Genomic DNA, 24,642 nt, shown 5'->3' with positions numbered 1-24,642 from the left:
ATCCAACCCAGTCAGCACCAAAGAGATGTTCCCACATCCCAGAAGGCATAAAATACCCAGGAGAGACCCTGACCCATATAAAACCCCGTTCAAAAGGAGACATAGAAGAGGCTCACAGAAGCCCTCACCTGTGACGGCATCGGTGGAGACGGGGCCCAGGCGTTTCCGACCCCACACCCCGTACAGGTTGAACTTGTAGCGGCGGGATGGTGACAGCCCAGGCACCGTCACCGTGCGTGAACCACCGTCCACGGGCAACACCTGGGGCTGGCCTTGGGCATCCCTGTACTGCACCGTGAAGGAGTCAAAGGTGCCCTCGGGGACGCTCCACTCCAGCTGGACGGAGTCGGGGCTGACGTGGGAGGCCGTGAGCTCGCCCAGGATGGGCTGCGATGGTGGCTCCTCCTCTGGCTCGGACGCAGCTGTAACAGAGAGGGCACAATGCAGGGAAGAATCATCTGTCCATCCACTCAACTAATCATCCCTACAACTATGAGTTCACCTGAGCATCCACCCACCTGCTCTTCCACACATTCTTAACACTCTCCTGCCCATCAACCTTCCAGGCGGGCACATCTGCACCCTTCTACTCACCATCTGGCCATCTGTTCTTCCATTCAATCATCCAATCGTTGGCCAAATCACCCAAAGAAACATTTTACCACCACCTGTCTACCATCTTTGGACAGGCTGGATCAATGGGCCGAGGCCAACTGGATGAGGTTTACGAAGGCCAAGTGCCGGGATCCTCCACTTCGGTCACAACAACCCCCTGGCAGTGCTACAGGCTTGGAGCAGAGTGGCTGCCAAGCTGCCCAGTGGAAAAGGACCTGGGGGTGTTGACTGACCACGGGGTGAACATGAGCCAGCAGTGTGCCCAGGTGGCCGAGGCGGCCAACAGCATCCTGGCTTGTGTCAGGAATAGCGTGGCCAGCAGGAGCAGGGACGTGGTTGTGCCCCTGCACTCTGCTGTGGCGAGGCCGCGCCTCCACTACTGTGTTCAGTTTGGGGCCCCTCACTCCAAGAAGGACACTGAGGTGCTGGAGCGAGTCCAGAGAAGGGCAACGAAGCTGGTGAAGGGTCTGGAGCACAACTCCTGTGAGGAGTGGCTGAGGGAACTGGGGTTGTTTAGCCTGGAGAAGAGGAGGCTGCGGGGAGACCTGATCGCTCTCTACAGCTGCCTCAAAGGAGGGCATAGTGAGGTGGGTGTTGGTCTCTTCTCCCAAGTAACTAGTGACAGGACGAGAGGAAATGGCCTCATGTTGCATCAGGGGAGGTTTAGATTGGATATTAGGTTCTTCACCGAAAGAGTGGTCAGGCATTGGAACAGGCTGCCCAGAGATGTTGTGGAGTCACTAACCCTGGAGGTGTTCAACAAATGTTTAGAAGTGGCACTTTGGGACGTGGTTTAGTAGGCATGGTGATGTTGGGTTGAGAGTTGGACATGATGATCTAAGAGGCCTTTTCCAACCTTAATGATTCTATGATTCTGTTCTATGCTTCCATCCAGCTGATCAACCATTTTACCGTAAGCCATTTCATCCATCGGTCCTTGATTCCTTTTCCCTACCCAACCATCCTATCACCCGTCTTCCATCAAAAAACCCATTTATCCAGGCAACCAACTGCTCAATCATCTCTCCATCCAATCTACTGGATCAACAACCACTCACCATCACCCAAACATCCATCCATCCATCCATCCATCCATCCATCTCCTCATCCAATGGGCCACACACTCATCAACCACCCATACCCCCATCCCTCCCTCCCTCCCTCTCGCCTTCCCTCTCTCCCCTCCCTTACTGCCCTCAACCCTGCTTGCACCCATCCCTCCATCCAGCCCCCAATCAACACCCACCAAGAGAACTTCCCAGTTCCCACATGGGCCAACCATCTGCAACGGGCCCTGCCCAAGCTCCTGACACACTCCAAACCCAGGGCCAGCGAGGACACACATGGTCCCACAGCACCACTCACCTGTGACCGCATCGGTGGAGACGGGGCCCAGGCGTTTCCGACCCCACACCCCGTACAGGTTGAACTTGTAGCGGCGGGATGGTGACAGCCCAGGCACCGTCACCGTGCGTGAACCACCGTCCACGGGCAACACCTGGGGCTGGCCTTGGGCATCCCTGTACTGCACCGTGAAGGAGTCAAAGGTGCCCTCGGGGACGCTCCACTCCAGCTGGACGGAGTCGGGGCTGACGTGGGAGGCCGTGAGCTCGCCCAGGATGGGCTGCGATGGTGGCTCCTCCTCTGGCTCGGACGCAGCTGTAACAGAGAGGGCACAATGCAGGGAAGAATCATCTGTCCATCCACTCAACTAATCATCCCTACAACTATGAGTTCACCTGAGCATCCACCCACCTGCTCTTCCACACATTCTTAACACTCTCCTGCCCATCAACCTTCCAGGCGGGCACATCTGCACCCTTCTACTCACCATCTGGCCATCTGTTCTTCCATTCAATCATCCAATCGTTGGCCAAATCACCCAAAGAAACATTTTACCACCACCTGTCTACCATCTTTGGACAGGCTGGATCAATGGGCCGAGGCCAACTGGATGAGGTTTACGAAGGCCAAGTGCCGGGATCCTCCACTTCGGTCACAACAACCCCCTGGCAGTGCTACAGGCTTGGAGCAGAGTGGCTGCCAAGCTGCCCAGTGGAAAAGGACCTGGGGGTGTTGACTGACCACGGGGTGAACATGAGCCAGCAGTGTGCCCAGGTGGCCGAGGCGGCCAACAGCATCCTGGCTTGTGTCAGGAATAGCGTGGCCAGCAGGAGCAGGGACGTGGTTGTGCCCCTGCACTCTGCTGTGGCGAGGCCGCGCCTCCACTACTGTGTTCAGTTTGGGGCCCCTCACTCCAAGAAGGACACTGAGGTGCTGGAGCGAGTCCAGAGAAGGGCAACGAAGCTGGTGAAGGGTCTGGAGCACAACTCCTGTGAGGAGTGGCTGAGGGAACTGGGGTTGTTTAGCCTGGAGAAGAGGAGGCTGCGGGGAGACCTGATCGCTCTCTACAGCTGCCTCAAAGGAGGGCATAGTGAGGTGGGTGTTGGTCTCTTCTCCCAAGTAACTAGTGACAGGACGAGAGGAAATGGCCTCATGTTGCATCAGGGGAGGTTTAGATTGGATATTAGGTTCTTCACCGAAAGAGTGGTCAGGCATTGGAACAGGCTGCCCAGAGATGTTGTGGAGTCACTAACCCTGGAGGTGTTCAACAAATGTTTAGAAGTGGCACTTTGGGACGTGGTTTAGTAGGCATGGTGATGTTGGGTTGAGAGTTGGACATGATGATCTAAGAGGCCTTTTCCAACCTTAATGATTCTATGATTCTGTTCTATGCTTCCATCCAGCTGATCAACCATTTTACCGTAAGCCATTTCATCCATCGGTCCTTGATTCCTTTTCCCTACCCAACCATCCTATCACCCGTCTTCCATCAAAAAACCCATTTATCCAGGCAACCAACTGCTCAATCATCTCTCCATCCAAGCTACTGGTTCAACAACCACTCACCATCACCCAAACATCCATCCATCCATCCATCCATCCATCCATCCATCCATCTCCTCATCCAATGGGCCACACACTCATCAACCACCCATACCCCCATCCCTCCCTCCCTCCCTCTCGCCTTCCCTCTCTCCCCTCCCTTACTGCCCTCAACCCTGCTTGCACCCATCCCTCCATCCAGCCCCCAATCAACACCCACCAAGAGAACTTCCCAGTTCCCACATGGGCCAACCATCTGCAACGGGCCCTGCCCAAGCTCCTGACACACTCCAAACCCAGGGCCAGTGAGGACACGCATGGTCCCACAGCACCACTCACCTGTGACGGCATCGGTGGAGACGGGGCCCAGGCGTTTCCGACCCCACACCCCGTACAGGTTGAACTTGTAGCGGCGGGATGGTGACAGCCCAGGCACCGTCACCGTGCGTGAACCTCCGTCCACGGGCAACACCTGGGGCTGGCCTTGGGCATCCTTGTACTGCACCGTGAAGGAGTCAAAGGTGCCCTCGGGGACGCTCCACTCCAGCTGGACGGAGTCGGGGCTGACATGAGGGGCCGTGAGCTCGCCCAGGATGGGCTGCGATGGTGGCTCCTCTTCTTGTGGAGCTGGGCGTGCAATGCAGAGAGCACAATGCAGGATGGAAACATTGAGCCTTACGTCCATCCGTCAGGAAGACAAACATTCATCCATGCAATGCTCCCTCCGTCTTTCATATTACCACTGGTTCATCCATTCACCCATCCATCCAACCCAGTCAGCACCAAAGAGATGTTCCCACATCCCAGAAGGCATAAAATACCCAGGAGAGACCCTGACCCATATAAAACCCCGTTCAAAAGGAGACATAGAAGAGGCTCACAGAAGCCCTCACCTGTGACGGCATCGGTGGAGACGGGGCCCAGGCGTTTCCGACCCCACACCCCGTACAGGTTGAACTTGTAGCGGCGGGATGGTGACAGCCCAGGCACCGTCACCGTGCGTGAACCACCGTCCACGGGCAACACCTGGGGCTGGCCTTGGGCATCCCTGTACTGCACCGTGAAGGAGTCAAAGGTGCCCTCGGGGACGCTCCACTCCAGCTGGACGGAGTCGGGGCTGACGTGGGAGGCCGTGAGCTCGCCCAGGATGGGCTGCGATGGTGGCTCCTCCTCTGGCTCGGACGCAGCTGTAACAGAGAGGGCACAATGCAGGGAAGAATCATCTGTCCATCCACTCAACTAATCATCCCTACAACTATGAGTTCACCTGAGCATCCACCCACCTGCTCTTCCACACATTCTTAACACTCTCCTGCCCATCAACCTTCCAGGCGGGCACATCTGCACCCTTCTACTCACCATCTGGCCATCTGTTCTTCCATTCAATCATCCAATCGTTGGCCAAATCACCCAAAGAAACATTTTACCACCACCTGTCTACCATCTTTGGACAGGCTGGATCAATGGGCCGAGGCCAACTGGATGAGGTTTACGAAGGCCAAGTGCCGGGATCCTCCACTTCGGTCACAACAACCCCCTGGCAGTGCTACAGGCTTGGAGCAGAGTGGCTGCCAAGCTGCCCAGTGGAAAAGGACCTGGGGGTGTTGACTGACCACGGGGTGAACATGAGCCAGCAGTGTGCCCAGGTGGCCGAGGCGGCCAACAGCATCCTGGCTTGTGTCAGGAATAGCGTGGCCAGCAGGAGCAGGGACGTGGTTGTGCCCCTGCACTCTGCTGTGGCGAGGCCGCGCCTCCACTACTGTGTTCAGTTTGGGGCCCCTCACTCCAAGAAGGACACTGAGGTGCTGGAGCGAGTCCAGAGAAGGGCAACGAAGCTGGTGAAGGGTCTGGAGCACAACTCCTGTGAGGAGTGGCTGAGGGAACTGGGGTTGTTTAGCCTGGAGAAGAGGAGGCTGCGGGGAGACCTGATCGCTCTCTACAGCTGCCTCAAAGGAGGGCATAGTGAGGTGGGTGTTGGTCTCTTCTCCCAAGTAACTAGTGACAGGACGAGAGGAAATGGCCTCATGTTGCATCAGGGGAGGTTTAGATTGGATATTAGGTTCTTCACCGAAAGAGTGGTCAGGCATTGGAACAGGCTGCCCAGAGATGTTGTGGAGTCACTAACCCTGGAGGTGTTCAACAAATGTTTAGAAGTGGCACTTTGGGACGTGGTTTAGTAGGCATGGTGATGTTGGGTTGAGAGTTGGACATGATGATCTAAGAGGCCTTTTCCAACCTTAATGATTCTATGATTCTGTTCTATGCTTCCATCCAGCTGATCAACCATTTTACCGTAAGCCATTTCATCCATCGGTCCTTGATTCCTTTTCCCTACCCAACCATCCTATCACCCGTCTTCCATCAAAAAACCCATTTATCCAGGCAACCAACTGCTCAATCATCTCTCCATCCAATCTACTGGATCAACAACCACTCACCATCACCCAAACATCCATCCATCCATCCATCCATCCATCCATCCATCCATCTCCTCATCCAATGGGCCACACACTCATCAACCACTCATACCCCCATCCCTCCCTCCCTCCCTCTCGCCTTCCCTCTCTCCCCTCCCTTACTGCCCTCAACCCTGCTTGCACCCATCCCTCCATCCAGCCCCCAATCAACACCCACCAAGAGAACTTCCCAGTTCCCACATGGGCCAACCATCTGCAACGGGCCCTGCCCAAGCTCCTGACACACTCCAAACCCAGGGCCAGCGAGGACACACATGGTCCCACAGCACCACTCACCTGTGACCGCATCGGTGGAGACGGGGCCCAGGCGTTTCCGACCCCACACCCCGTACAGGTTGAACTTGTAGCGGCGGGATGGTGACAGCCCAGGCACCGTCACCGTGCGTGAACCTCCGTCCACGGGCAACACCTGGGGCTGGCCTTGGGCATCCTTGTACTGCACCGTGAAGGAGTCAAAGGTGCCCTCGGGGACGCTCCACTCCAGCTGGACGGAGTCGGGGCTGACATGAGGGGCCGTGAGCTCGCCCAGGATGGGCTGCGATGGTGGCTCCTCTTCTTGTGGAGCTGGGTGTGCAATGCAGAGAGCACAATGCAGGATGGAAACATTGAGCCTTACGTCCATCCGTCAGGAAGACAAACATTCATCCATGCAATGCTCCCTCCGTCTTTCATATTACCACTGGTTCATCCATTCACCCATCCATCCAACCCAGTCAGCACCAAAGAGATGTTCCCACATCCCAGAAGGCATAAAATACCCAGGAGAGACCCTGACCCATATAAAACCCCGTTCAAAAGGAGACATAGAAGAGGCTCACAGAAGCCCTCACCTGTGACGGCATCGGTGGAGACGGGGCCCAGGCGTTTCCGACCCCACACCCCGTACAGGTTGAACTTGTAGCGGCGGGATGGTGACAGCCCAGGCACCGTCACCGTGCGTGAACCACCGTCCACGGGCAACACCTGGGGCTGGCCTTGGGCATCCCTGTACTGCACCGTGAAGGAGTCAAAGGTGCCCTCGGGGACGCTCCACTCCAGCTGGACGGAGTCGGGGCTGACGTGGGAGGCCGTGAGCTCGCCCAGGATGGGCTGCGATGGTGGCTCCTCCTCTGGCTCGGACGCAGCTGTAACAGAGAGGGCACAATGCAGGGAAGAATCATCTGTCCATCCACTCAACTAATCATCCCTACAACTATGAGTTCACCTGAGCATCCACCCACCTGCTCTTCCACACATTCTTAACACTCTCCTGCCCATCAACCTTCCAGGCGGGCACATCTGCACCCTTCTACTCACCATCTGGCCATCTGTTCTTCCATTCAATCATCCAATCGTTGGCCAAATCACCCAAAGAAACATTTTACCACCACCTGTCTACCATCTTTGGACAGGCTGGATCAATGGGCCGAGGCCAACTGGATGAGGTTTACGAAGGCCAAGTGCCGGGATCCTCCACTTCGGTCACAACAACCCCCTGGCAGTGCTACAGGCTTGGAGCAGAGTGGCTGCCAAGCTGCCCAGTGGAAAAGGACCTGGGGGTGTTGACTGACCACGGGGTGAACATGAGCCAGCAGTGTGCCCAGGTGGCCGAGGCGGCCAACAGCATCCTGGCTTGTGTCAGGAATAGCGTGGCCAGCAGGAGCAGGGACGTGGTTGTGCCCCTGCACTCTGCTGTGGCGAGGCCGCGCCTCCACTACTGTGTTCAGTTTGGGGCCCCTCACTCCAAGAAGGACACTGAGGTGCTGGAGCGAGTCCAGAGAAGGGCAACGAAGCTGGTGAAGGGTCTGGAGCACAACTCCTGTGAGGAGTGGCTGAGGGAACTGGGGTTGTTTAGCCTGGAGAAGAGGAGGCTGCGGGGAGACCTGATCGCTCTCTACAGCTGCCTCAAAGGAGGGCATAGTGAGGTGGGTGTTGGTCTCTTCTCCCAAGTAACTAGTGACAGGACGAGAGGAAATGGCCTCATGTTGCATCAGGGGAGGTTTAGATTGGATATTAGGTTCTTCACCGAAAGAGTGGTCAGGCATTGGAACAGGCTGCCCAGAGATGTTGTGGAGTCACTAACCCTGGAGGTGTTCAACAAATGTTTAGAAGTGGCACTTTGGGACGTGGTTTAGTAGGCATGGTGATGTTGGGTTGAGAGTTGGACATGATGATCTAAGAGGCCTTTTCCAACCTTAATGATTCTATGATTCTGTTCTATGCTTCCATCCAGCTGATCAACCATTTTACCGTAAGCCATTTCATCCATCGGTCCTTGATTCCTTTTCCCTACCCAACCATCCTATCACCCGTCTTCCATCAAAAAACCCATTTATCCAGGCAACCAACTGCTCAATCATCTCTCCATCCAATCTACTGGATCAACAACCACTCACCATCACCCAAACATCCATCCATCCATCCATCCATCCATCCATCTCCTCATCCAATGGGCCACACACTCATCAACCACCCATACCCCCATCCCTCCCTCCCTCCCTCTCGCCTTCCCTCTCTCCCCTCCCTTACTGCCCTCAACCCTGCTTGCACCCATCCCTCCATCCAGCCCCCAATCAACACCCACCAAGAGAACTTCCCAGTTCCCACATGGGCCAACCATCTGCAACGGGCCCTGCCCAAGCTCCTGACACACTCCAAACCCAGGGCCAGCGAGGACACACATGGTCCCACAGCACCACTCACCTGTGACCGCATCGGTGGAGACGGGGCCCAGGCGTTTCCGACCCCACACCCCGTACAGGTTGAACTTGTAGCGGCGGGATGGTGACAGCCCAGGCACCGTCACCGTGCGTGAACCACCGTCCACGGGCAACACCTGGGGCTGGCCTTGGGCATCCCTGTACTGCACCGTGAAGGAGTCAAAGGTGCCCTCGGGGACGCTCCACTCCAGCTGGACGGAGTCGGGGCTGACGTGGGAGGCCGTGAGCTCGCCCAGGATGGGCTGCGATGGTGGCTCCTCCTCTGGCTCGGACGCAGCTGTAACAGAGAGGGCACAATGCAGGGAAGAATCATCTGTCCATCCACTCAACTAATCATCCCTACAACTATGAGTTCACCTGAGCATCCACCCACCTGCTCTTCCACACATTCTTAACACTCTCCTGCCCATCAACCTTCCAGGCGGGCACATCTGCACCCTTCTACTCACCATCTGGCCATCTGTTCTTCCATTCAATCATCCAATCGTTGGCCAAATCACCCAAAGAAACATTTTACCACCACCTGTCTACCATCTTTGGACAGGCTGGATCAATGGGCCGAGGCCAACTGGATGAGGTTTACGAAGGCCAAGTGCCGGGATCCTCCACTTCGGTCACAACAACCCCCTGGCAGTGCTACAGGCTTGGAGCAGAGTGGCTGCCAAGCTGCCCAGTGGAAAAGGACCTGGGGGTGTTGACTGACCACGGGGTGAACATGAGCCAGCAGTGTGCCCAGGTGGCCGAGGCGGCCAACAGCATCCTGGCTTGTGTCAGGAATAGCGTGGCCAGCAGGAGCAGGGACGTGGTTGTGCCCCTGCACTCTGCTGTGGCGAGGCCGCGCCTCCACTACTGTGTTCAGTTTGGGGCCCCTCACTCCAAGAAGGACACTGAGGTGCTGGAGCGAGTCCAGAGAAGGGCAACGAAGCTGGTGAAGGGTCTGGAGCACAACTCCTGTGAGGAGTGGCTGAGGGAACTGGGGTTGTTTAGCCTGGAGAAGAGGAGGCTGCGGGGAGACCTGATCGCTCTCTACAGCTGCCTCAAAGGAGGGCATAGTGAGGTGGGTGTTGGTCTCTTCTCCCAAGTAACTAGTGACAGGACGAGAGGAAATGGCCTCATGTTGCATCAGGGGAGGTTTAGATTGGATATTAGGTTCTTCACCGAAAGAGTGGTCAGGCATTGGAACAGGCTGCCCAGAGATGTTGTGGAGTCACTAACCCTGGAGGTGTTCAACAAATGTTTAGAAGTGGCACTTTGGGACGTGGTTTAGTAGGCATGGTGATGTTGGGTTGAGAGTTGGACATGATGATCTAAGAGGCCTTTTCCAACCTTAATGATTCTATGATTCTGTTCTATGCTTCCATCCAGCTGATCAACCATTTTACCGTAAGCCATTTCATCCATCGGTCCTTGATTCCTTTTCCCTACCCAACCATCCTATCACCCGTCTTCCATCAAAAAACCCATTTATCCAGGCAACCAACTGCTCAATCATCTCTCCATCCAAGCTACTGGTTCAACAACCACTCACCATCACCCAAACATCCATCCATCCATCCATCCATCCATCCATCCATCCATCTCCTCATCCAATGGGCCACACACTCATCAACCACCCATACCCCCATCCCTCCCTCCCTCCCTCTCGCCTTCCCTCTCTCCCCTCCCTTACTGCCCTCAACCCTGCTTGCACCCATCCCTCCATCCAGCCCCCAATCAACACCCACCAAGAGAACTTCCCAGTTCCCACATGGGCCAACCATCTGCAACGGGCCCTGCCCAAGCTCCTGACACACTCCAAACCCAGGGCCAGTGAGGACACGCATGGTCCCACAGCACCACTCACCTGTGACGGCATCGGTGGAGACGGGGCCCAGGCGTTTCCGACCCCACACCCCGTACAGGTTGAACTTGTAGCGGCGGGATGGTGACAGCCCAGGCACCGTCACCGTGCGTGAACCTCCGTCCACGGGCAACACCTGGGGCTGGCCTTGGGCATCCTTGTACTGCACCGTGAAGGAGTCAAAGGTGCCCTCGGGGACGCTCCACTCCAGCTGGACGGAGTCGGGGCTGACATGAGGGGCCGTGAGCTCGCCCAGGATGGGCTGCGATGGTGGCTCCTCTTCTTGTGGAGCTGGGCGTGCAATGCAGAGAGCACAATGCAGGATGGAAACATTGAGCCTTACGTCCATCCGTCAGGAAGACAAACATTCATCCATGCAATGCTCCCTCCGTCTTTCATATTACCACTGGTTCATCCATTCACCCATCCATCCAACCCAGTCAGCACCAAAGAGATGTTCCCACATCCCAGAAGGCATAAAATACCCAGGAGAGACCCTGACCCATATAAAACCCCGTTCAAAAGGAGACATAGAAGAGGCTCACAGAAGCCCTCACCTGTGACGGCATCGGTGGAGACGGGGCCCAGGCGTTTCCGACCCCACACCCCGTACAGGTTGAACTTGTAGCGGCGGGATGGTGACAGCCCAGGCACCGTCACCGTGCGTGAACCACCGTCCACGGGCAACACCTGGGGCTGGCCTTGGGCATCCCTGTACTGCACCGTGAAGGAGTCAAAGGTGCCCTCGGGGACGCTCCACTCCAGCTGGACGGAGTCGGGGCTGACGTGGGAGGCCGTGAGCTCGCCCAGGATGGGCTGCGATGGTGGCTCCTCCTCTGGCTCGGACGCAGCTGTAACAGAGAGGGCACAATGCAGGGAAGAATCATCTGTCCATCCACTCAACTAATCATCCCTACAACTATGAGTTCACCTGAGCATCCACCCACCTGCTCTTCCACACATTCTTAACACTCTCCTGCCCATCAACCTTCCAGGCGGGCACATCTGCACCCTTCTACTCACCATCTGGCCATCTGTTCTTCCATTCAATCATCCAATCGTTGGCCAAATCACCCAAAGAAACATTTTACCACCACCTGTCTACCATCTTTGGACAGGCTGGATCAATGGGCCGAGGCCAACTGGATGAGGTTTACGAAGGCCAAGTGCCGGGATCCTCCACTTCGGTCACAACAACCCCCTGGCAGTGCTACAGGCTTGGAGCAGAGTGGCTGCCAAGCTGCCCAGTGGAAAAGGACCTGGGGGTGTTGACTGACCACGGGGTGAACATGAGCCAGCAGTGTGCCCAGGTGGCCGAGGCGGCCAACAGCATCCTGGCTTGTGTCAGGAATAGCGTGGCCAGCAGGAGCAGGGACGTGGTTGTGCCCCTGCACTCTGCTGTGGCGAGGCCGCGCCTCCACTACTGTGTTCAGTTTGGGGCCCCTCACTCCAAGAAGGACACTGAGGTGCTGGAGCGAGTCCAGAGAAGGGCAACGAAGCTGGTGAAGGGTCTGGAGCACAACTCCTGTGAGGAGTGGCTGAGGGAACTGGGGTTGTTTAGCCTGGAGAAGAGGAGGCTGCGGGGAGACCTGATCGCTCTCTACAGCTGCCTCAAAGGAGGGCATAGTGAGGTGGGTGTTGGTCTCTTCTCCCAAGTAACTAGTGACAGGACGAGAGGAAATGGCCTCATGTTGCATCAGGGGAGGTTTAGATTGGATATTAGGTTCTTCACCGAAAGAGTGGTCAGGCATTGGAACAGGCTGCCCAGAGATGTTGTGGAGTCACTAACCCTGGAGGTGTTCAACAAATGTTTAGAAGTGGCACTTTGGGACGTGGTTTAGTAGGCATGGTGATGTTGGGTTGAGAGTTGGACATGATGATCTAAGAGGCCTTTTCCAACCTTAATGATTCTATGATTCTGTTCTATGCTTCCATCCAGCTGATCAACCATTTTACCGTAAGCCATTTCATCCATCGGTCCTTGATTCCTTTTCCCTACCCAACCATCCTATCACCCGTCTTCCATCAAAAAACCCATTTATCCAGGCAACCAACTGCTCAATCATCTCTCCATCCAATCTACTGGATCAACAACCACTCACCATCACCCAAACATCCATCCATCCATCCATCCATCCATCCATCCATCTCCTCATCCAATGGGCCACACACTCATCAACCACTCATACCCCCATCCCTCCCTCCCTCCCTCTCGCCTTCCCTCTCTCCCCTCCCTTACTGCCCTCAACCCTGCTTGCACCCATCCCTCCATCCAGCCCCCAATCAACACCCACCAAGAGAACTTCCCAGTTCCCACATGGGCCAACCATCTGCAACGGGCCCTGCCCAAGCTCCTGACACACTCCAAACCCAGGGCCAGCGAGGACACACATGGTCCCACAGCACCACTCACCTGTGACCGCATCGGTGGAGACGGGGCCCAGGCGTTTCCGACCCCACACCCCGTACAGGTTGAACTTGTAGCGGCGGGATGGTGACAGCCCAGGCACCGTCACCGTGCGTGAACCTCCGTCCACGGGCAACACCTGGGGCTGGCCTTGGGCATCCTTGTACTGCACCGTGAAGGAGTCAAAGGTGCCCTCGGGGACGCTCCACTCCAGCTGGACGGAGTCGGGGCTGACATGAGGGGCCGTGAGCTCGCCCAGGATGGGCTGCGATGGTGGCTCCTCTTCTTGTGGAGCTGGGTGTGCAATGCAGAGAGCACAATGCAGGATGGAAACATTGAGCCTTACGTCCATCCGTCAGGAAGACAAACATTCATCCATGCAATGCTCCCTCCGTCTTTCATATTACCACTGGTTCATCCATTCACCCATCCATCCAACCCAGTCAGCACCAAAGAGATGTTCCCACATCCCAGAAGGCATAAAATACCCAGGAGAGACCCTGACCCATATAAAACCCCGTTCAAAAGGAGACATAGAAGAGGCTCACAGAAGCCCTCACCTGTGACGGCATCGGTGGAGACGGGGCCCAGGCGTTTCCGACCCCACACCCCGTACAGGTTGAACTTGTAGCGGCGGGATGGTGACAGCCCAGGCACCGTCACCGTGCGTGAACCACCGTCCACGGGCAACACCTGGGGCTGGCCTTGGGCATCCCTGTACTGCACCGTGAAGGAGTCAAAGGTGCCCTCGGGGACGCTCCACTCCAGCTGGACGGAGTCGGGGCTGACGTGGGAGGCCGTGAGCTCGCCCAGGATGGGCTGCGATGGTGGCTCCTCCTCTGGCTCGGACGCAGCTGTAACAGAGAGGGCACAATGCAGGGAAGAATCATCTGTCCATCCACTCAACTAATCATCCCTACAACTATGAGTTCACCTGAGCATCCACCCACCTGCTCTTCCACACATTCTTAACACTCTCCTGCCCATCAACCTTCCAGGCGGGCACATCTGCACCCTTCTACTCACCATCTGGCCATCTGTTCTTCCATTCAATCATCCAATCGTTGGCCAAATCACCCAAAGAAACATTTTACCACCACCTGTCTACCATCTTTGGACAGGCTGGATCAATGGGCCGAGGCCAACTGGATGAGGTTTACGAAGGCCAAGTGCCGGGATCCTCCACTTCGGTCACAACAACCCCCTGGCAGTGCTACAGGCTTGGAGCAGAGTGGCTGCCAAGCTGCCCAGTGGAAAAGGACCTGGGGGTGTTGACTGACCACGGGGTGAACATGAGCCAGCAGTGTGCCCAGGTGGCCGAGGCGGCCAACAGCATCCTGGCTTGTGTCAGGAATAGTGTGGCCAGCAGGAGCAGGGACGTGGTTGTGCCCCTGCACTCTGCTGTGGCGAGGCCGCGCCTCCACTACTGTGTTCAGTTTTGGGCCCCTCACTCCAAGAAGGACACTGAGGTGCTGGAGCGAGTCCAGAGAAGGGCAACGAAGCTGGTGAAGGGTCTGGAGCACAACTCCTGTGAGGAGTGGCTGAGGGAACTGGGGTTGTTTAGCCTGGAGAAAGGAGGCTGCGGGGAGACCTGATCGCTCTCTACAGCTGCCTCAAAGGAGGGCATAGTGAGGTGGGTGTTGGTCTCTTCTCCCAAGTAACTAGTGACAGGACGAGAGGAAATGGCCTCATGTTGCACCAGGGGAGGTTTAGATTGGATATTAGGTTCTTCACCGAAAGAGTGGTCAGGCATTGGAACAGGCTGCCCAGAGATGTTGTGGAGTCACTAACCCTGGAGGTGTTCAACAAATGTTTAGAAGTGGCACTTTGGGACGTGGTTTAGTAGGCATGGTGATGTTGGGTTGAGAGTTGGACATGATGATCTAAGAGGCCTTTTCCAACCTTAATGATTCTATGATTCTGTTCTATGCTTCCATCCAGCTGATCAACCATTTTACCGTAAGCCATTTCATCCATCGGTCCTTGATTCCTTTTCCCTACCCAACCATCCTATCACCCGTCTTCCATCAAAAAACCCATTTATCCAGGCAACCAACTGCTCAATCATCTCTCCATCCAATCTACTGGTTCAACAACCACTCACCATCACCCAAACATCCATCCATCCATCCATCTCCTCATCCAATGGGCCACACACTCATCAACCACCCATACCCCCATCCCTCCCTCCCTCCCTCTCGCCTTCCCTCTCTCCCCTCCCTTACTGCCCTCAACCCTGCTTGCACCCATCCCTCCATCCAGCCCCCAATCAACACCCACCAAGAGAACTTCCCAGTTCCCACATGGGCCAACCATCTGCAACGGGCCCTGCCCAAGCTCCTGACACACTCCAAACCCAGGGCCAGCGAGGACACACATGGTCCCACAGCACCACTCACCTGTGACCGCATCGGTGGAGACGGGGCCCAGGCGTTTCCGACCCCACACCCCGTACAGGTTGAACTTGTAGCGGCGGGATGGTGACAGCCCAGGCACCGTCACCGTGCGTGAACCTCCGTCCACGGGCAACACCTGGGGCTGGCCTTGGGCATCCTTGTACTGCACCGTGAAGGAGTCAAAGGTGCCCTCGGGGACGCTCCACTCCAGCTGGACGGAGTCGGGGCTGACATGAGGGGCCGTGAGCTCGCCCAGGATGGGCTGCGATGGTGGCTCCTCTTCTTGTGGAGCTGGGCGTGCAATGCAGAGAGCACAATGCAGGATGGAAACATTGAGCCTTACGTCCATCCGTCAGGAAGACAAACATTCATCCATGCAATGCTCCCTCCGTCTTTCATATTACCACTGGTTCATCCATTCACCCATCCATCCAACCCAGTCAGCACCAAAGAGATGTTCCCACATCCCAGAAGGCATAAAATACCCAGGAGAGACCCTGACCCATATAAAACCCCGTTCAAAAGGAGACATAGAAGAGGCTCACAGAAGCCCTCACCTGTGACGGCATCGGTGGAGACGGGGCCCAGGCGTTTCCGACCCCACACCCCGTACAGGTTGAACTTGTAGCGGCGGGATGGTGACAGCCCAGGCACCGTCACCGTGCGTGAACCACCGTCCACGGGCAACACCTGGGGCTGGCCTTGGGCATCCCTGTACTGCACCGTGAAGGAGTCAAAGGTGCCCTCGGGGACGCTCCACTCCAGCTGGATGGAGTCGGGGCTGACGTGGGAGGCCGTGAGCTCGCCCAGGATGGGCTGCGATGGTGGCTCCTCCTCTGGCTCGGACGCAGCTGTAACAGAGAGGGCACAATGCAGGGAAGAATCATCTGTCCATCCACTCAACTAATCATCCCTACAACTATGAGTTCACCTGAGCATCCACCCACCTGCTCTTCCACACATTCTTAACACTCTCCTGCCCATCAACCTTCCAGGCGGGCACATCTGCACCCTTCTACTCACCATCTGGCCATCTGTTCTTCCATTCAATCATCCAATCGTTGGCCAAATCACCCAAAGAAACATTTTACCACCACCTGTCTACCATCTTTGGACAGGCTGGATCAATGGGCCGAGGCCAACTGGATGAGGTTTACGAAGGCCAAGTGCCGGGATCCTCCACTTCGGTCACAACAACCCCCTGGCAGTGCTACAGGCTTGGAGCAGAGTGGCTGCCAAGCTGCCCAGTGGAAAAGGACCTGGGGGTGTTGACTGACCACGGGGTGAACATGAGCCAGCAGTGTGCCCAGGTGGCCGAGGCGGCCAACAGCATCCTGGCTTGTGTCAGGAATAGCGTGGCCAGCAGGAGCAGGGACGTGGTTGTGCCCCTGCACTCTGCTGTGGCGAGGCCGCGCCTCCACTACTGTGTTCAGTTTGGGGCCCCTCACTCCAAGAAGGACACTGAGGTGCTGGAGCGAGTCCAGAGAAGGGCAACGAAGCTGGTGAAGGGTCTGGAGCACAACTCCTGTGAGGAGTGGCTGAGGGAACTGGGGTTGTTTAGCCTGGAGAAGAGGAGGCTGCGGGGAGACCTGATCGCTCTCTACAGCTGCCTCAAAGGAGGGCATAGTGAGGTGGGTGTTGGTCTCTTCTCCCAAGTAACTAGTGACAGGACGAGAGGAAATGGCCTCATGTTGCATCAGGGGAGGTTTAGATTGGATATTAGGTTCTTCACCGAAAGAGTGGTCAGGCATTGGAACAGGCTGCCCAGAGATGTTGTGGAGTCACTAACCCTGGAGGTGTTCAACAAATGTTTAGAAGTGGCACTTTGGGACGTGGTTTAGTAGGCATGGTGATGTTGGGTTGAGAGTTGGACATGATGATCTAAGAGGCCTTTTCCAACCTTAATGATTCTATGATTCTGTTCTATGCTTCCATCCAGCTGATCAACCATTTTACCGTAAGCCATTTCATCCATCGGTCCTTGATTCCTTTTCCCTACCCAACCATCCTATCACCCGTCTTCCATCAAAAAACCCATTTATCCAGGCAACCAACTGCTCAATCATCTCTCCATCCAATCTACTGGTTCAACAACCACTCACCATCACCCAAACATCCATCCATCCATCCATCTCCTCATCCAATGGGCCACACACTCATCAACCACCCATACCCCCATCCCTCCCTCCCTCCCTCTCGCCTTCCCTCTCTCCCCTCCCTTACTGCCCTCAACCCTGCTTGCACCCATCCCTCCATCCAGCCCCCAATCAACACCCACCAAGAGAACTTCCCAGTTCCCACATGGGCCAACCATCTGCAACGGGCCCTGCCCAAGCTCCTGACACACTCCAAACCCAGGGCCAGCGAGGACACACATGGTCCCACAGCACCACTCACCTGTGACCGCATCGGTGGAGACGGGGCCCAGGCGTTTCCGACCCCACACCCCGTACAGGTTGAACTTGTAGCGGCGGGATGGTGACAGCCCAGGCACCGTCACCGTGCGTGAACCTCCGTCCACGGGCAACACCTGGGGCTGGCCTTGGGCATCCTTGTACTGCACCGTGAAGGAGTCAAAGGTGCCCTCGGGGACGCTCCACTCCAGCTGGACGGAGTCGGGGCTGACATGAGGGGCCGTGAGCTCGCCCAGGATGGGCTGCGATGGTGGCTCCTCTTCTTGTGGAGCTGGGCGTGCAATGCAGAGAGCACAATGCAGGATGGAAACATTGAGCCTTACGTCCATCCGTCAGGAAGACAAACATTCATCCATGCAATGCTCCCTCCGTCTTTCATATTACCACTGGTTCATCCATTCACCCATCCATCCAACCCAGTCAGCACCAAAGAGATGTTCCCACATCCCAGAAGGCATAAAATACCCAGGAGAGACCCTGACCCATATAAAACCCCGTTCAAAAGGAGACATAGAAGAGGCTCACAGAAGCCCTCACCTGTGACGGCATCGGTGGAGACGGGGCCCAGGCGTTTCCGACCCCACACCCCGTACAGGTTGAACTTGTAGCGGCGGGATGGTGACAGCCCAGGCACCGTCACCGTGCGTGAACCACCGTCCACGGGCAACACCTGGGGCTGGCCTTGGGCATCCCTGTACTGCACCGTGAAGGAGTCAAAGGTGCCCTCGGGGACGCTCCACTCCAGCTGGACGGAGTCGGGGCTGACGTGGGAGGCCGTGAGCTCGCCCAGGATGGGCTGCGATGGTGGCTCCTCCTCTGGCTCGGACGCAGCTGTAACAGAGAGGGCACAATGCAGGGAAGAATCATCTGTCCATCCACTCAACTAATCATCCCTACAACTATGAGTTCACCTGAGCATCCACCCACCTGCTCTTCCACACATTCTTAACACTCTCCTGCCCATCAACCTTCCAGGCGGGCACATCTGCACCCTTCTACTCACCATCTGGCCATCTGTTCTTCCATTCAATCATCCAATCGTTGGCCAAATCACCCAAAGAAACATTTTACCACCACCTGTCTACCATCTTTGGACAGGCTGGATCAATGGGCCGAGGCCAACTGGATGAGGTTTACGAAGGCCAAGTGCCGGGATCCTCCACTTCGGTCACAACAACCCCCCTGGCAGTGCTACAGGCTTGGAGCAGAGTGGCTGCCAAGCTGCCCAGTGGAAAAGGACCTGGGGGTGTTGACTGACCACGGGGTGAACATGAGCCAGCAGTGTGCCCAGGTGGCCGAGGCGGCCAACAGCATCCTGGCTTGTGTCAGGAATAGCGTGGCCAGCAGGAGCAGGGACGTGGTTGTGCCCCTGCACTCTGCTGTGGCGAGGCCGCGCCTCCACTACTGTGTTCAGTTTGGGGCCCCTCACTCCAAGAAGGACACTGAGGTGCTGGAGCGAGTCCAGAGAAGGGCAACGAAGCTGGTGAAGGGTCTGGAGCACAACTCCTGTGAGGAGTGGCTGAGGGAACTGGGGTTGTTTAGCCTGGAGAAGAGGAGGCTGCGGGGAGACCTGATCGCTCTCTACAGCTGCCTCAAAGGAGGGCATAGTGAGGTGGGTGTTGGTCTCTTCTCCCAAGTAACTAGTGACAGGACGAGAGGAAATGGCCTCATGTTGCATCAGGGGAGGTTTAGATTGGATATTAGGTTCTTCACCGAAAGAGTGGTCAGGCATTGGAACAGGCTGCCCAGAGATGTTGTGGAGTCACTAACCCTGGAGGTGTTCAACAAATGTTTAGAAGTGGCACTTTGGGACGTGGTTTAGTAGGCATGGTGATGTTGGGTTGAGAGTTGGACATGATGATCTAAGAGGCCTTTTCCAACCTTAATGATTCTATGATTCTGTTCTATGCTTCCATCCAGCTGATCAACCATTTTACCGTAAGCCATTTCATCCATCGGTCCTTGATTCCTTTTCCCTACCCAACCATCCTATCACCCGTCTTCCATCAAAAAACCCATTTATCCAGGCAACCAACTGCTCAATCATCTCTCCATCCAATCTACTGGTTCAACAACCACTCACCATCACCCAAACATCCATCCATCCATCCATCCATCCATCCATCTCCTCATCCAATGGGCCACACACTCATCAACCACTCATACCCCCATCCCTCCCTCCCTCCCTCTCGCCTTCCCTCTCTCCCCTCCCTTACTGCCCTCAACCCTGCTTGCACCCATCCCTCCATCCAGCCCCCAATCAACACCCACCAAGAGAACTTCCCAGTTCCCACATGGGCCAACCATCTGCAACGGGCCCTGCCCAAGCTCCTGACACACTCCAAACCCAGGGCCAGCGAGGACACACATGGTCCCACAGCACCACTCACCTGTGACCGCATCGGTGGAGACGGGGCCCAGGTGTTTCCGACCCCACACCCCGTACAGGTTGAACTTGTAGCGGCGGGATGGTGACAGCCCAGGCACCGTCACCGTGTGTGAACCTCCGTCCACGGGCAACACCTGGGGCTGGCCTTGGGCATCCTTGTACTGCACCGTGAAGGAGTCAAAGGTGCCCTTGGGGACGCTCCACTCCAGCTGGACGGAGTCGGGGCTGACATGAGGGGCCGTGAGCTCGCCCAGGATGGGCTGCGATGGTGGCTCCTCTTCTTGTGGAGCTGGGCGTGCAATGCAGAGAGCACAATGCAGGATGGAAACATTGAGCCTTACGTCCATCCGTCAGGAAGACAAACATTCATCCATGCAATGCTCCCTCTGTCTTTCATATTACCACTGGTTCATCCATTCACCCATCCATCCAATCCAGTCAGCACCAAAGAGATGTTCCCACATCCCAGAAGGCATAAAATACCCAGGAGAGACCCTGACCCATATAAAACCCCGTTCAAAAGGAGACATAGAAGAGGCTCACAGAAGCCCTCACCTGTGACGGCATCGGTGGAGACGGGGCCCAGGCGTTTCCGACCCCACACCCCGTACAGGTTGAACTTGTAGCGGCGGGATGGTGACAGCCCAGGTACCGTCACCGTGCGTGAACCACCGTCCACGGGCAACACCTGGGGCTGGCCTTGGGCATCCCTGTACTGCACCGTGAAGGAGTCAAAGGTGCCCTCGGGGACGCTCCACTCCAGCTGGACGGAGTCGGGGCTGACGTGGGAGGCTGTGAGCTCGCCCAGGATGGGCTGCGATGGTGGCTCCTCCTCTGGCTCGGACGCAGCTGTAACAGAGAGGGCACAATGCAGGGAAGAATCATCTGTCCATCCACTCAACTAATCATCCCTACAACTATGAGTTCACCTGAGCATCCACCCACCTGCTCTTCCACACATTCTTAACACTCTCCTGCCCATCAACCTTCCAGGCAGGCACATCTGCACCCTTCTACTCACCATCTGGCCATCTGTTCTTCCATTCAATCATCCAATCGTTGGCCAAATCACCCAAAGAAACATTTTACCACCACCTGTCTACCATCTTTGGACAGGCTGGATCAATGGCCGAGGCCAACTGGATGAGGTTTACGAAGGCCAAGTGCCGGGATCCTCCACTTCGGTCACAACAACCCCCTGGCAGTGCTACAGGCTTGGAGCAGAGTGGCTGCCAAGCTGCCCAGTGGAAAAGGACCTGGGGGTGTTGACTGACCACGGGGTGAACATGAGCCAGCAGTGTGCCCAGGTGGCCGAGGCGGCCAACAGCATCCTGGCTTGTGTCAGGAATAGCGTGGCCAGCAGGAGCAGGGACGTGGTTGTGCCCCTGCACTCTGCTGTGGCGAGGCCGCGCCTCCACTACTGTGTTCAGTTTGGGGCCCCTCACTCCAAGAAGGACACTGAGGTGCTGGAGCGAGTCCAGAGAAGGGCAACGAAGCTGGTGAAGGGTCTGGAGCACAACTCCCTGTGAGGAGTGGCTGAGGGAACTGGGGTTGTTTAGCCTGGAGAAGAGGAGGCTGCGGGGAGACCTGATCGCTCTCTACAGCTGCCTCAAAGGAGGGCATAGTGAGGTGGGTGTTGGTCTCTTCTCCCAAGTAACTAGTGACAGGACGAGAGGAAATGGCCTCATGTTGCATCAGGGGAGGTTTAGATTGGATATTAGGTTCTTCACCGAAAGAGTGGTCAGGCATTGGAACAGGCTGCCCAGAGATGTTGTGGAGTCACTAACCCTGGAGGTGTTCAACAAATGTTTAGAAGTGGCACTTTGGGACGTGGTTTAGTAGGCATGGTGATGTTGGGTTGAGAGTTGGACATGATGATCTAAGAGGCCTTTTCCAACCTTAATGATTCTATGATTCTGTTCTATGCTTCCATCCAGCTGATCAACCATTTTACCGTAAGCCATTTCATCCCATCGGTCCTTGATTCCTTTTCCCTACCAACCATCCTATCACCCGTCTTCCATCAAAAAACCCATTTATCAGGCAACCAAATGCTCAATCATCTCTCCATCCAATCTACTGGATCAACAACCACTCACCATCACCCAAACATCCATCCATCCCATCCATCCATCCAACCATCCATCCATCTCCTCATCCAATGGGCCCACACACATCAACCACCCATACCCCCATCCCTCCCTCCTCCCTCTCATCGCCTTCCCTCTCTCCCTCCCTTACTGCCCTCAACCCTGCTTGCACCCATCCCTCCATCCAGCCCCCAATCAACACCCACCAAGAAACTTCCCAGTTCCCACATGGGCCAACCATCTGCAACGGGCCCTGCCCAAGCTCCTGACACCCTCCAAACCCAGGGCCAGCGAGGACACACATGGTCCCACAGCACCACTCACCTGTGACCGCATCGGTGGAGACGGGGCCCAGGCGTTTCCGACCCCACACCCCGTACAGGTTGAACTTGTAGCGGCGGGATGGTGACAGCCCAGGCACCGTCACCGTGCGTGAACCACCGTCCACGGGCAACACCTGGGGCTGGCCTTGGGCATCCTTGTACTGCACCGTGAAGGAGTCAAAGGTGCCCTCGGGGACGCTCCACTCCAGCTGGACGGAGTCGGGGCTGACGTGGGAGGCCGTGAGCTCGCCCAGGATGGGCTGCGATGGTGGCTCCTCCTCTGGCTCGACGCAGCTGTAACAGAGAGGGCACAATGCAGGGAAGAATCATCTGTCCATCCACTCAACTAATCATCCCTACAACTATGAGTTCACCTGAGCATCCACCCACCTGCTCTTCCACACATTCTTAACACTCTCCTGCCCATCAACCTTCCAGGCAGGCACATCTGCACCCTTCTACTCACCATCTGGCCATCTGTTCTTCCATTCAATCATCCAATCGTTGGCCAAATCACCCAAAGAAACATTTTACCACCACCTGTCTACCATCTTTGGACAGGCTGGATCAATGGGCCGAGGCCAACTGGATGAGGTTTACGAAGGCCAAGTGCCGGGATCCTCCACTTCGGTCACAACAACCCCCTGGCAGTGCTACAGGCTTGGAGCAGAGTGGCTGCCAAGCTGCCCAGTGGAAAAGGACCTGGGGTGTGTTGACTGACCACGGGGTGGAACATGAGCCAGCAGTGTGCCCAGGTGGCCGAGGCGGCCAACAGCATCCTGGCTTGTGTCAGGAATAGCGTGGCCAGCAGGAGCAGGGACGTGGTTGTGCCCCTGCACTCCTGCTGTGGCGAGGCCGCGCCTCCACTACTGTGTTCAGTTTGGGGCCCCTCACTCCAAGAAGGACACTGAGGTGCTGGAGCGAGTCCAGAGAAGGGCAACGAAGCTGGTGAAGGGTCTGGAGCACAACTCCTGTGAGGAGTGGCTGAGGGAACTGGGGTTGTTTAGCCTGGAGAAGAGGAGGCTGCGGGGAGACCTGATCGCTCTCTACAGCTGCCTCAAAGGAGGGCATAGTGAGGTGGGTGTTGGTCTCTTCTCCAAGTAACTAGTGACAGGACGAGAGGAAATGGCCTCATGTTGCATCAGGGGAGGTTTAGATTGGATATTAGGTTCTTCACCGAAAGAGTGGTCAGGCATTGGAACAGGCTGCCCAGAGATGTTGTGGAGTCACTAACCCTGGAGGTGTTCAACAAAAGTTTAGAAGTGGCACTTTGGGGACGTGTTTAGTAGGCATGGTGATGTTGGGTTGAGAGTTGGACATGATGATCTAAGAGGCCTTTTCCAACCTTAATGATTCTATGATTCTGTTCTATGCTTCCATCCAGCTGATCAACCATTTTAACGTAAGCATTTCATCCATCGGTCCTGATTCCTTTTCCCTACCCAACCACCTATCACCCGTCTTCCATCAAAAAACCCATTTATCCAGGCAACCAACTGCTCAATCATCTCTCCATCCAATCTACTTGATTCAACAACACTCACCATCACCCAAACATCCATCCATCCATCCATCCATCCATCTCCTCATCCAATGGGCCACACACTCATCACCCCCATACCCCCATCCCTCCTCCCTCCCTCTCGCCTTCCCTCTCTCCCCTCCCCTTACTGCCCTCAACCCTGCTTGCACCCATCCCTCCATCCAGCCCCCAATCAACACCACACCAAGAGAACTTCCCAGTTCCCACATGGGCCAACCATCTGCAACGGGCCCTGCCCAAGCTCCTGACACCACTCCAAACCAGGGCCAGTGAGGGACACACATGGTCCCACAGCACACTCACCTGTGACCGCATCGGTGGAGACGGGGCCCAGGCGTTTCCGACCCCACACCCCGTACAGGTTGAACTTGTAGCGGCGGATGGTGACAGCCCAGGCACCGTCCACCGTGCGTGAGCCACCGTCCACGGGCAACACCTGGGGCTGGCCTTTGGGCATCCCCTGTACTGCACGTGAAGGAGTCAAAGGTGCCCTCGGGGACGCTCCACTCCAGCTGGACGGAGTCGGGGCTGACGTGGGAGGCTGTGAGCTCGCCCAGGATGGG

The 24,642-nt window shown here is 56.3% G+C and overlaps 1 protein-coding gene across 1 annotated transcript; it reads right to left on the bottom strand.

The window, feature by feature from the left end:
- Positions 1-89: 89 nt before the first annotated feature.
- On the bottom strand, positions 90-24,536 carry LOC129200111 (tenascin-X-like). The gene is made up of 24 exons (XM_054811368.1): positions 24,383-24,536; positions 23,003-23,018; positions 22,538-22,830; positions 20,679-20,972; positions 20,125-20,412; positions 18,272-18,565; positions 17,718-17,831; positions 16,107-16,171; positions 15,878-16,016; positions 15,324-15,437; positions 13,714-13,778; positions 13,485-13,623; positions 12,931-13,044; positions 11,075-11,218; positions 10,521-10,634; positions 8,661-8,804; positions 7,038-7,102; positions 6,809-6,947; positions 6,255-6,368; positions 4,395-4,538; positions 3,841-3,954; positions 1,981-2,124; positions 358-422; positions 90-128 (listed from the first exon to the last, which is right to left on the bottom strand). The coding sequence occupies exons 1-24, from the start codon at positions 24,534-24,536 to the stop codon at positions 90-92; spliced, it is 3,315 nt and encodes a 1,104-aa protein (XP_054667343.1).
- Between the last annotated feature and the right edge of the window lie 106 nt (positions 24,537-24,642).

The sequence above is a fragment of the Grus americana genome (assembly GCF_028858705.1).
Source record: "Grus americana isolate bGruAme1 chromosome 32 unlocalized genomic scaffold, bGruAme1.mat SUPER_32_unloc_2, whole genome shotgun sequence".
NCBI classification, from domain to species: domain Eukaryota; kingdom Metazoa; phylum Chordata; class Aves; order Gruiformes; family Gruidae; genus Grus; species Grus americana.
Note: the sequence above shows the minus strand (reverse complement) of the source record. Positions and strands in the feature narration are given on the sequence as shown.

What these genes read in the sequence shown, in the direction of transcription:
- LOC129200111 (XM_054811368.1), bottom strand. Translation starts at nt 24,536, where the DNA reads ATGCCCAAAGGCCAGCCCCAGGTGTTGCCCGTGGACGGTGGCTCACGC. An exon ending in CTCCACCGATGCGGTCACAG is followed by an intron (nt 16,172 to 17,717) that starts GTGAGTGGTGCT and finishes TCTCTGTTACAG; the next exon opens with CTGCGTCCGAGCCAGAGGAG. An exon ending in GCGAGCTCACGGCCTCCCAC is followed by an intron (nt 13,624 to 13,713) that starts GTCAGCCCCGAC and finishes GCCCAAGGCCAG; the next exon opens with CCCCAGGTGTTGCCCGTGGA.